Source organism: Siniperca chuatsi, linkage group LG4 (assembly GCF_020085105.1).
Source record: "Siniperca chuatsi isolate FFG_IHB_CAS linkage group LG4, ASM2008510v1, whole genome shotgun sequence".
NCBI classification, from domain to species: domain Eukaryota; kingdom Metazoa; phylum Chordata; class Actinopteri; order Centrarchiformes; family Sinipercidae; genus Siniperca; species Siniperca chuatsi.
In genome coordinates, this window is record NC_058045.1 from 18,850,333 (window position 1) to 18,862,714 (window position 12,382).

Genomic DNA, 12,382 nt, shown 5'->3' on the forward strand with positions numbered 1-12,382 from the left:
TCAGGGTTACATAAAAAACATTTTTCACATAGTTGCCTCATTTCATTGGCCACGCTCTGTTGGAGTCAGACAGTGAGATGTAGAACATGTCGACACAGTCACTCGAGCAGAGATGATCTACAGTGGTGTGAAAAAGTGTTTACCCCCTTCCTGATTTCTTATTTTTTTGCATGCAAATGTTTCAGCTTAAACAAATTTAAATATTAGTCAAAGATAACACAAGTAAACACAAAATGCAGTTTTTAAATGAAGGTTGTTGTTATTAAGGGAAAACAAAATCCAAACCTACATGGCCCTGTGTGAAAAAGTGATTGCCTCCTAATGCTAATAACTGGTTGGGCCACCCTTAGCAGCAATAACCTCAATCAAGCGTTTCCGATAACTTGCAATGAGTCTTTTACAGCGCTGTGGAGGAATTTTGGCCCACTCATTTTTGCAGAGTTGTTGTAATTCAGCTACATTGGAGGGTTTTCGAGCATGAACTGCTTTTAAGGTCATGCCACGGCATCTCAATAGGATTCAGGTCAAGACTTTGACTAGGCCACTCCAAAGTCTTCATTTTGTTCATCTTCAGCCATTCAGAGGTGGACTTGCTGGTGTGTTTTGGATTCTACTGTCCCACTGCAGAATCCAAGTTTGCTTCAGCCTGAGGTCACAAACAGATGGCCGGACATTCTCCTTCAGGAGTTTTTGGTAGACAGCAGAATTCATGATTCCATTCATCACAGCAAGTCTTCCAGGTCCTGAAGCAGCAAAACAACCCCAGACCATCACACTACCACCGCCATATTTTACTGTTGGTATGATGTTCTTTTTATGAAATGCGGTGTTACTTTTACGCCAGATGTAATGGGACACACACCTTTCAAAACGTTCAACATTTGTCTCGTCAGTCCACAGAGTATTTTCCCAAAAGTCAAGAGATAATGGCTCTCACTGTGGTTCGCTGGAGTCCCAAAGCTTTAGAAATGGCTTTATAACCTTTTCCAGACTTCTTATTTGTTCCTGAATTTCTTTGGCTCTCGGCATGATGTCTAGCTTTTAAAGATCTTTTGGTCTACCTCACTTTGTCAGGCAGGTCCTATTTGTCCTAAGTGATTTCTTGATTGAGAACAGGTGTGGCAGTAATCAGGCCTGGGTGTGGCTAGAGAAATTGAACTCAGGTGTGATAAACCACAGTTATGTTTTGACAGGTTGGCAATCACTATTTCACACAGGGCCATGTAGGTTTGGATTTTGTTTTCCCTTAATAATAACAACCTTCATTTAAAAACTGCAAAAAATAAGAAATCAGGAAGGGGGCAAACATTTCTTCACACCACTGTCTGCTCAACATCGATCGTCACTCATTCCCCACTGTGCTGTAGTTTGGTTTGTCAGACCATCAACTTAAATTTCCATGTTAAAGGAACATTCTGTACATTTAAGTCTGTGTGTGAGAGTGAGTGTCCTGAGAAGCGCTAAACGCTCCATCCACATTCCCCTTGTTAGGAAATAAGTGACTAAATGCCGTCACTTAGGAGTTAATGAGCTGGATCAGGGCAGGCATGCACAGCCTTGGAACAGAAAACAGAAAGCCACCCAAACTGTGTAAGACTCACCAACAAACCCCTAGTAGAAGTTGCAGCTTAACTGTGCTGCCACCTATTTTGCAGTTGTGTTAGATGAGTCTAATTTTGACCTTCATCTTCTGGCCTGTCGGAGCTGTTGTGCAGTGTGTGTGTGTTGTATACGCTCTACTCTGAACCCCCTTACTGCTGCTTTAACTGAGGGCTTCTTCCCATCAGACAGGCCTGGAAATCCATGCTGGCATTGCTCTCTGGTTTTGTTATTTTTTTATTTTATTTTTTTTTCTTCTTAGGACCATGAAAAGAGAGCTCTGTTCACTCTTAAGCCCCATGGCCTACCCCATCATGCTCCACCCCACCCACACGCACACACACACACACCCTGTGCAAACATGGGCACTACCCCAATCCTTTTCCCGCCACCTCCTCTTTGCTTCCTCCATCTATCCCTGTATTCCATGACAGTCTTTCTCCTCTATCCAGCCCCCTCCACCTTATTCTCTACTGGTCACTCACACAGACTGCCTCTTGTGCTCCTGAGCAAACAGTAGCATATGTCTGACCACAGCTCTCCTTGCACCTCTTCTTTATGTCACAAACTCCCGTCTTCTTGCCCCCAAACTTCCTCTCTCCCTGTTTTGTGGTTTCACTGAATAGTTGCTAAACTATTGCTTCATGTATACTTTCATTTCATTTCATGTTTTTCTTTCTCTTATGTTCTTCGTGTTCCTCAACCACACCAGTAGTGGAAAGTAACTCATTAAGTTTCACAGTTTTCAACGGATGTTGGTGTCTTTAGCGTCAGCATAGTGCTGGTTTGGTTTCCAGTTCAAAAAGCTTGTGCGCGGACACACACACTCACACACACCCTTATTATAAAACCTGGAATGGAAAAGTGGAATGGAAAACTCAGTCTAACTGTGAGGTTGTGTAAGTTTCAGATAATGTCTGCAGTGAGAGGCCTTTTCCAAAGGTGGGTACTGTTCAAGATGATGTCGCCTACTCTCAGCCTTCTACTTACTCAAAAGCAAAAAATAGCTCTAATTGCCTCTAAACTTCTCTCCAGAGTCAGGTTCCTGCTCTATAGGTTTCAGAAGGTTTTGTATTTGACTTCATTTACCTGATGTAAAAAAACGTGCACACCTACATTTTGTTCCAGCAGGTGGCAGTGTTGTTTTCACACATTCGTTGTCTCTGGACTTGTGTGTGTTTGTGTGTGTGTGTCTGTGTGTTTATATAAAAAGATTGTTCCTCTCTCACAAGCCAAACCACCCTGTGACTGTTGTGTTACATTGGAGCTGTAATCTGTAGGTAATGTTTTGGTTTGGTTCAGAAATGTTCAGAATTTTATCTGCAGTTGGGAGATCAGCAAGTTAAGTGTGTGTGTGTGTGTGTGTGTACTTGCTATATAGTGAAGACTGAAACACGTTTTTTACCTACAGAGTGAGGACATTTTTGCCGGTCTTCAAAACTTCAAAGGCTGTTTGAAGGTTAACACTTGGTTAGAATTAGGTTATGGTTAAGGTTAGGGTAAGGGGCTAGAGAATGCATTATGTCAATGACGGTCCTCACAAAGATAGAAGTATAGAAGGGTGGGTGGGTGTGTGTCCTAGCCTCGGCGCCAAGGTTATCATATTCTTCCCAGGAAACCCACATTCTTTTACTTTTTGGAGGTTTATTAGAGTTCTGGGAAGACGTGTAGCCATGGGGAAGCCTTTTCTGTTTCCTCCAGCAATGCACAAGGCATAACACACGCACACACCCACACTTATGTGCAAGTATAATAACTCGTATATCATGAGAGCTATCAGTTCGAACACTCTGCTTTTTAGCCAACGTTGATGAGAAGTCATGAAATTAAAAAATTAAAGTGCTCTGAAAAAAAGAAAATTTGACAATTCCAAGACAACTGGGCAAACTCCACCTGCTGATGAATGGACCGTGTGGTGAGATTGTTTTCTCTAATCCTGTTTCCAAAGTCGAGAATGAACTCCAAACTTCAACTATAAAGGCAGTTTAGAAGCTGCACATTATCTTGAGCCCTCTTGCATCTTGGCAGTAGTGGGTTCCCTCGCTCCTCTGGTATAAGGTATGTCATTATAAGCGCACAGTACACCTACTCCCCCCACCCCATCTTTGTGCCTCAGTCCCTTTTGTCATGTGATTAATCTCATGACACTGATGGAGTGACTCCGCCACAGACCCGCAGCCATTAGCAGGACAGAAGGTCTCATTACCATTTCCCTTTTGCCTGCAGGCCTGACTACAAAGTCACATTCTGGCCGTGCTGTGAACACCTGTGATGCAGCAGCATGTCACAGGTTATTCTGCAGGTCAGCTTCCTCACCTGTTTCTCCTCCACCTGGACCGCTAATCCGTAACCTCGCTGCCTGTGTCAGTTCATTGAGTATTATATCTTAGCTGACCTTGCACCTTGAGCTTCGGGGCTCACAGGCGCCTTGTGTGTGTGTGTGTGTGTGTGTGTGTGTGCGCGTGCGCGTGCGCGCACTCTTATACTTGACAGACAGGTGTTTGGCTTCCCAGGTGATGAATTATGGGATGGATAGAGACTCTCCCCTGCTAAGGAATGTAGGGAGGAGTGCAGCGGCCAGGGCATGCTGTGACAACCTCCCACACTGAGGCAACCTCTTTCACTCCTCTCATCCGATCTTCTGTTGTTACTCTCATTCGCTCTCCTTTTTCTGTTCTGTTTTACACTTCCCTGCTCCTCCATTGCCCTCTCTTCACCCCTCTCGCTTAACTGATCTCAACTACTCCCTCTTTCTCACTTCCTTCCTCCTCGTCCATTGACTTCTCCCGTTTCATCCCTCTCTCCTCTTCATATTCCATTCTGGCCCGTTCCTGCTGATATGATCGTGGTTAATCTAAGCAGTATCCATGGAGATGGTGATATATATACGTCTGGACACGAGTCTGGTATTTCTCATCTCCTGTCTAAGGCCCTCTCTTCCTTCAGTCATAAACCAGAACATTACCTCCTTTCTTGGCTACTGTCTCTTCTTTGCAAACTTACTTTTTGAAATCGCTTCAGTGCCAGAAAATATGCAGAAACAGTTTTAACATTTCAAAATCCGAAGTAACCTGACTTCTAATTGGATTATAGACGCAGTGGCAATAAGTTAGTCATGTATTTTTCCTTTGTGCCATTCCTGCTGTTAAATGGAGCACAAAGTTGAACCCCAATATGTTTGCTCATGTAATGGACTCATCTACCTCCCAAACAAACAAGAAAAGCCAAGTCAAACCAAACAGAGAGTTTTGCTTCTTGGATCTCCTGCTCTTGTCTTGACCCCCTTTTTAGTTCATTCTTCATGTAGCTCTTCTCTCCTTTGTTTAGCCAGGCTGTGTGTGCAGAGAGTGATGGCATGTCTTTGCATGCAGCCCTTCCCCTACAGGAATGCAGAGAAAAAGAGACATGAAGCCAGGGAGGAAAGAGCGCGCATGCAAAGAGAGAAAGAGGACTTCAAGACCTTTAAAGGTGGAAAGGAGAGAATAGGTCAAAGAAAAACTGATGGGCAAGAACTGGTGATATCTGGTCCACCTTTTTAAAAGGTTTGGTACATTTAATATGAAGTCTAAACCGCCATGTATTGTCTATCAACAAAGATATGACAGCAGTGATAATAGCATTGTGTGTATGACTCCTGTAGAGAGGAGGCGTGAGCACCCTGGCATGATAACAAAGTGAAAGGGATCACAAAGTCATTAAGTACAGAGGTAGTCTCCTGCTACTTTGCCAAGTTTGATGCTGCCTATTCTGGCACAAAGAGGTGAAGTTGGTTCTGGGACCTAGATTGGCTAATTTGCCTTTTCTAGGATCAATTTAATAATATTTTTATTTATTTATTTTTTTTTTTTTAGAAGGGGAGGGTGGCAGGCAGATACTGTATTTTTAAGCTGTGGCAGCAGATACAGCACTCTGTTTGTCTAATTGAGGAGGTTGGTATTACAGGGTGGGTCGCTGGGTTCAGTGTGGAGTGTCTCCTGGCCCTGCTGACCTTTATCCGGGCCTATAGAAAACCCCCTGGCACTAAAGACCTTCAGTCTGCACAGTTTTCACTGGCTAAGACCTTACCTAAACATACTACACCACTCCCACACACCCAGAACACATCGCCAACTGAAGAACTGCTCCGATTTTTATTTATTCATTTCGGTTTTAACACGGTTGGGCTCCTGACCTGTCTGTCAATTTGAGCCCAGCTATGATTGGGTGGAGGTTTGCTTCAGTAGGGCAAGGACTGAGCTGTTACCAGGCCCTAGGGCGCATCTGCTGCGGTTATGACTCATCAACTACTGGCCTGGAATCAGTGTTTTCTTTGTCTCAAATAGGTGGAATGTCCGCTGACTTTCAGACCCAACCTGTTGGGCCAGCCATCCATCTCTCTCAGCAGCGAAGAGAGTGCTGCAGGCCAACACACTTTGTCCAAAATGTCCTACTCATTTGGACAGCTTTTTATGTTTTTATGTGGGTTTGTTGTGGGTTTTGTTGCTTTAACAGTCCAGTGTCTATTTCCTATATCAGTAGATGGTTAAAACGTGCAACAGTTTTTAAACATACCAATGTGACATATTTCTTTCAACATAGGACCGCCTCCTGCAACTGGTGCGTTATAACGTCAACGATGTAATGATTAGAATTATTTGTATTTTTCTCTACTGCGGTCTTTATTTTCCTTGTGTTATCTGTTGGTCTGATCAGTTATTGCTGTAGTTATCGTGCTTATTGTTATTTCTTCACTCATCAGCTTAAGGCTTAACACATCCATGAGTCACAAGGCAAGTGACATCACAGTGTTTCCACAAACTGCCTTTAGTTCTTCTCCTCCCCTCTTTTTAAATGAGTGATGTGTTTTCTAATTAAATCCGAGTCTTTACTGTCTGTATCTCCAGGGTGGTTGTCTTTTGATGAGGTTAGCATACTTGAAGCAGCTTGTGATCACTAATAAAAGTCAGGCTACAACTGGCTCTAGACATACATGGTCTTGCATGTTAATCTAATCTGAAAATTGTTGTTTTTTTTTGTACATCAGAGGTTATTTTATAGTTAAAAAATATCCTTAATTCTCCCCAGAAGTTCTTATGTAACCCCGAGTACGCCTCTCCCACAAACAACTGAGTATGTAATCAGAAGTCTGCAGTTTTAACTCATGTCTGTGCCACTCATTCATTACAGCACACACATCCTCTTCTATGTAGGGCTCCCTGTGAAAGGCTGGATATACGTAGTGCCAGTGATCGGTGCTTTGCAGCAACATCTGGTTTGGTGAGAGCAGGTGGAAGATGAGTGATGCCGTGTCTTGTCTGCATAGTGGAAGGGAAACGTGACTGTGATGTTAGCGAAGAAGAAAGAGTAAACCTCTTTCCGCCAGACGATGGAATGCGGCCGTTGATTTCCATCCACGTCAGACATTGCTTAAGAGGGTCCAACTTGTGCAGCTCAATGGGACCGTCTCTGCTCTGTTAGCCTGCAGCTCGCATAACACGACAAACTACAGGTGTGACTACATTTACCTGTTTAACCAAAAAAAAAAGGCCACTTTAAGCCTGAAGCCCCCTGCTCTTTAATTTTCATGCCTGATTCATTATAGCACTTTGTCCACAGTAACTCAGCAGTGAATGTAGAGGCCCAAGGCCAAGCCCCAGTGATCTTGAATGGAAGTCTTTTATTTTCAGTGGCTGCACGGATCCAATAGTTAGAAGCAAATTAATGGAAAGTTCCCTGAGCACGAGATTTCCATTACAGCGACAAACTGGTTTCTCTTGGGTGATCACAAGTAGCACATGTGTTCTTCATGTATCAACAATAACAACAATTTTACACTGTAGCATATCACCTAACTCTTTATATACAGTATGATATATTATGCTATATACTATATAGCGCTGAGTATTGTATGACATTTTTTGATATTAGTGCTAGTATAATACCCAAGTATAGACACCAAAATTAGTTGTTGTTTTTATACCTTGCTTTAAGAATTATAAACGTGTTTTTCTGCGAAACCCTTTTTTTATTTAACACAAAAGGCTGAAATATTAAATGTCGTCTAAACACAAGCAGTCATACAAGAACTTTGTCAAAATAAAATAGTCTAAAACTGGCAAAATTTAGATTTAAATCATAAACTTTCTGATCAAAAAAAAAGTTAACAAGATTACAAAGCCGACCAGACATTTGATGCCCGTTTGCGGTACAGTTTTCAATGATGTGCTGCGGACACATTTCAGTTTCTATCAAAAAAACTATTGACTTTGGCTCAGCTGTAACTAGATAACACAACAACCCCAGGCCCCCACCACAAACCACTCTCACACCTGGTTACAGGTCCCCGTATCCCCTCACCAGCTCAGTCACTCATATGCTTACACAGTCTCTGGTTAAGCTGCTCCCTTATTTGTGCATATCCACACACACACTCAAACACACATCACATACTCAAACACACACTCACATGCATATCTTCCCCCTCCCCTCCCTCTCTTTACACTGTTCTCTGTATTCTTTATGGGCCAGGCAGGCTGATGCTATATTTAGCTCCAGGGAAGAAGTCAGTGTGACCAGACTGTTCTGGTCTCCCTCCCCCGGGCCCCTGCTGCAGGAGCCATTCACTGGGCCCCTGGATCACCCAACTCCACCCACCAAACCCCAGTCCGGTGCGCTACCCTAGTGTGGTAAGCAGGAAGGCAGTCAGTCATGCAGCCTGAGGGTGCTGCGAGGCGCCTGTCAGACCCTCTGTCCCTTTGATTCCATCAGATTGTTTCTTTGGATCACATAGGGGCTTTTTAAACAAACAAGCGGCGCCTCAGAGGGTCCAACAGTAAACACGCTCCAATGGCATGTGTGCAGACACCACACACACCTTTGCACACACAAATTACACACATATAAGCACAGTTCTCACATACAACACCCTCACAATCTCTTTTATCTTCCTCACTTGGCTACTTGCACCCACCCACATACAAGGAGTGCACATAGCTCCGCAGATCCCGTAGATTGGTGTGTCTCTGTGTGTGTCCATGCTGAAGCAGCCAGCTGGTCCAGTATTTCTCACATCTGCAGCCCCACCACGGCCCCAGGAGTTTTGTCTGAGGAGACAGAGAGGAAAAACAGACTTGTTGAAGAGAAGGGGAGACAATGAGAGGGAGAGGCAAGTAAAAACAAACCAAGAAAGGGAGGAGAAATGTGTGAACAGAGCAATAGAAGAGAGAATAAGGACATAATTAGAGGGAAGAAGGGCGAGGGAATGATAGTTCCCTAACACAAGTTGTAATCTTCTCATGAGTTGCACATATTCAGTGTTCGTTTCCTCTTGTTCCTTTTGTACTTAGGTGTTGTTGGCTCAGCTCTCTGCTGACAGTTAAATTAGAATTTACTCGTGCTTCAAATCATGTCCATAATTTGAAACTTCTGAAATTACTGTAACAAACAATTCCCTCCGGCAAGGCCTTCCCCCACAGACGCACACACAAAAGTTTTGGTATTCTTATGAATCTGCCTTTGGCTCTCAAACAGGCTTTGTCCCTCACTGGTTCCTCGGTTTTGACATGTTTGAACTCGCCATCGTCATAGTTGGACTCCAGGTGAAATCCAGAATCAACAGGAATGTCGCCGCATAGTCCCTGCATGTGCACTGCGCTTAACCCTGCACCAGTTCTCACACTGAAAGAAGTGACGCACTGTGACAATACACACGCTTTTAACTGCAGGTTGTGTGTAAGCTGCACTGTAGTAGTAAACCTGCTGAAACTCACCTTAGCCAGCTTTTGAGCCTGACATAAGAGTCAGTTTACAGTCATAGCCTCTGCTCAGCTTTGTTTTGTTTTGCCTGCCTTGTTGTTGTGGATCACAACAGACACAATTTGAAAATTAGCCTTTTAGCTAACACTGGCACATTACAGTGATTTGATCATTGTGCATTGTCCCTGTAAAAAAAAATGGATAAAAGTAGTTTGACAAAATAATCTTAATTCATGGTCCACTTACTAGCCTTTTCTGGGCTTTTATCCACATTTCACAGTCCTCATTAGTGGATGAGTTTGCTCAGTTTGATAATGTACATTTATAGTGACAAAATATTATTACAATATTATTTAAAGGAAGAAAAACACAGAAATCAATGTTTTTTTTTCCTGAATATATATGAGTAGCTGCTTCCTCCATGAAAGAAACCCACTCAAAGCTATGTTGCTGATAATATAATGGCTGAGAAACTGATATGAGTAATGTATTACTAGTTATTCTCTGGGCTGTCAAGAACATTTAATTTTTTTTTTTTGTCCTGTATTATTGAAACGGCCATACTTATGTAAACCTGATCTATTCCAGTAGGCATATAAAATGTACCTTTTTGTTTCATTGTGGTTCACAGTTACTAGCTGACCACCTGTTGCTACATTGTAACTACACAGAGATACACGAACCACGTACACATGGGCAGACTTTGACTTTACCACAGCCCGCCCACCGAGCCCCTCTTCTCTTCTCTGATTGGACAACAGGGGACATAGAAGGAGGGCCGTGTGTAAACTCCTGGCAAAGTTTTTCTTCTTGCTGTGTAGTAAGTCAGAGTTTCAGATAGATCAAACCCTGGTGTGAGTCGGACAGACTACATCTGAGTAATCCGAAAGGGAGATATTCTGACATCATATCTTCATGTTTTAAGATATGGTCGGAGATTATTGCTCCTTTTCTGGAGATAAGACGGACATGCACTCTCAGAGAACCTCCAAAAACGGACTAAGTTGCAAAATGGTGCTTCAGGCAGTCGGAAAAGTACTAAGGTAAAAACTCCGTGCTTACTTTAACCTGACAAAGTGGTGTCTGCTAATGACCTCTGAGTCGAGCCTGTACTGTAGATGTGACATATTTTAATTAATATGAAGCTTCGACGGACCGAGCCTTATAATCCGAGTAAATAATACATAATTACTTTTGTTAATATGTCGCATACTGCTGCTTTCTCCGCAGAGTCCAGAAACCTCGTTGACTGTATTATTTATTTATTTTTTAGAGTAATTATTCGTTACTATTTCATATTTAGCAGTTCTATTACAATGTTACAGGCGTCCGGTGACTTTAACAGAGATTATAACTTGAAAACGTAAAGCTACGTTGTGCTCACGTCCCGCCTGTCGTCTAAAACGAACTACAAGTAAGTAGCTTATGTTTAAATCTGTTGTAATATGCCTCTATAACTCTGCTTGAAAAATAAGTAGTTGTCTCCTGTCAGCAGTAATCACAGACGTATTGGGAGCCTCTGGTTCGCGGTCACAGTAATTTACCAGCCGGTGGTGATGTAGGGGACGTGTAGCCTCATTCCTCTTCCTGCAGCTCCCACTAACAAGACTCTACAAGAGCAAGAGAAATGTGACACAGTCTCCTCATCTAGTCTAGTCAATTATTTAAGACGCCTGTTAACGTTTTAGCATAGAGAAATTAAAGAGGAAGTTCTTTTAAATCACGGAGCTCAACTTTTTTTAAAACCTTTTTGTTTTTAATAGAAATGGATAAAAGAGCACATTAGGTCACGGTTGAGTATAGCAGCACTTTTAACCTTAATTGAATCCTATTCAAAAGCATCCAATTTACACTATAGGCTACAGTATAAACTGAACATTGGAGAAGTGACTAGAATTGAAAGTACATGCATCTATATTGCACCTTTTACTATTAACATACTGTTTACGCTTGTTTTCTCATAATGAAAAGCATTTTGACCTATATTTAATGTGTAAAAGTTGCTGTATAAATTATGTTTGCGGCCATCTAAAAGCCATAATATGACCGAGCAGACATAAGACTTGAAGAATGCATGACCCTAATAGACGTGTTAGCAGTATGTTTGTGTGTCATACAAAGTGACACACACAACAACCCCAGTCATAATTAATCCCTGTGGAGAATCACAGCAATTTAAGAAAAAATATCTATGTCACAGCGGTTGTGAATAATAGATAATGTCTCCGTAGGGAGATTTGTTCTGGACTCCTTCCTGCAGTTCCACAGAAGATAAAATCATACATACTGCATAGTAAAACTACGTCAGCATCTCAGCAACACATAGCTTCCATGTAACAGTTTGCACATACACACCTTCTGACAATGGCAACATATCGCGCAAGCCCCATAGCTAACATCCTACATTACCAGTTGTTGAGAATCTTAATGGACATAGGCAGGAATTAATGTTTATAATGGGTCAGCCTGCTCTGAGGAACCCTGAATCTTCTACCAGAGGCTAAGAGCTGGAACTCTGGGTGGAGAATGTATATAAGGCAAACATTAACCCAGTTTACATATGTGTATCTCTACACTTTTTGTGTTGTATGAAGAAGACATGTCGTCATTATGAGTGTGTTTCTCCAGGGGACAGACCATCCTGTTAATGCTTTGGTGAAGTTTCCTCTTACCTTTCAAGTCTGGGACAGGTATGTTTTCAAGCAGCAGCCCAAAGGGCACATGCTTTAAAACCTATTGTTGTCTGTGAAGATGTGGAGAGTGTTAATGAGGCGAATATCCACCATCTTAGGATTTCTTCACAGATTGTTAGCAGGATGTAATGGACGCAGCAGAGAATGTTACTGTATAGTATGTATGTCATGTCTGTTGCAAGACCTGTTACACGTAGGGACAAGTTCTGCTGCTTTAATTTTACTGGGAACTCAACCGCCTTAAGTAATCAGCTGCTTACCGAGGAAGTACACCTTTAATTTATTTGTCTGTGAGGGACGAAAGGGGGAGTTCCGCACGAATTTGACGTATTGAGGAAAAAATTAACAAAAAACAC

At 42.4% G+C, this 12,382-nt stretch overlaps 1 protein-coding gene across 5 annotated transcripts in view; it reads left to right on the plus strand.

Annotated features, from left to right (window-relative positions):
* The window catches only part of mob2a (MOB kinase activator 2a), a 65,495-nt gene that overhangs the window by 36,805 nt on the left and 16,308 nt on the right, over positions 1-12,382 (plus strand). The window contains exon 1 of one of the 5 annotated variants that reach the window (XM_044191889.1): positions 10,095-10,376. The exons of 3 other annotated variants lie outside the window; for them this stretch is intronic. In XM_044191889.1, the coding sequence (XP_044047824.1) occupies positions 10,261-10,376 (116 nt within the window). In that variant the 5' untranslated portion in view covers positions 10,095-10,260. Of the gene's footprint in view, positions 1-10,094; positions 10,377-11,928; positions 12,024-12,382 lie in introns of those variants that run through there. One more of the 5 variants, XM_044191890.1, reaches the window with a different exon arrangement.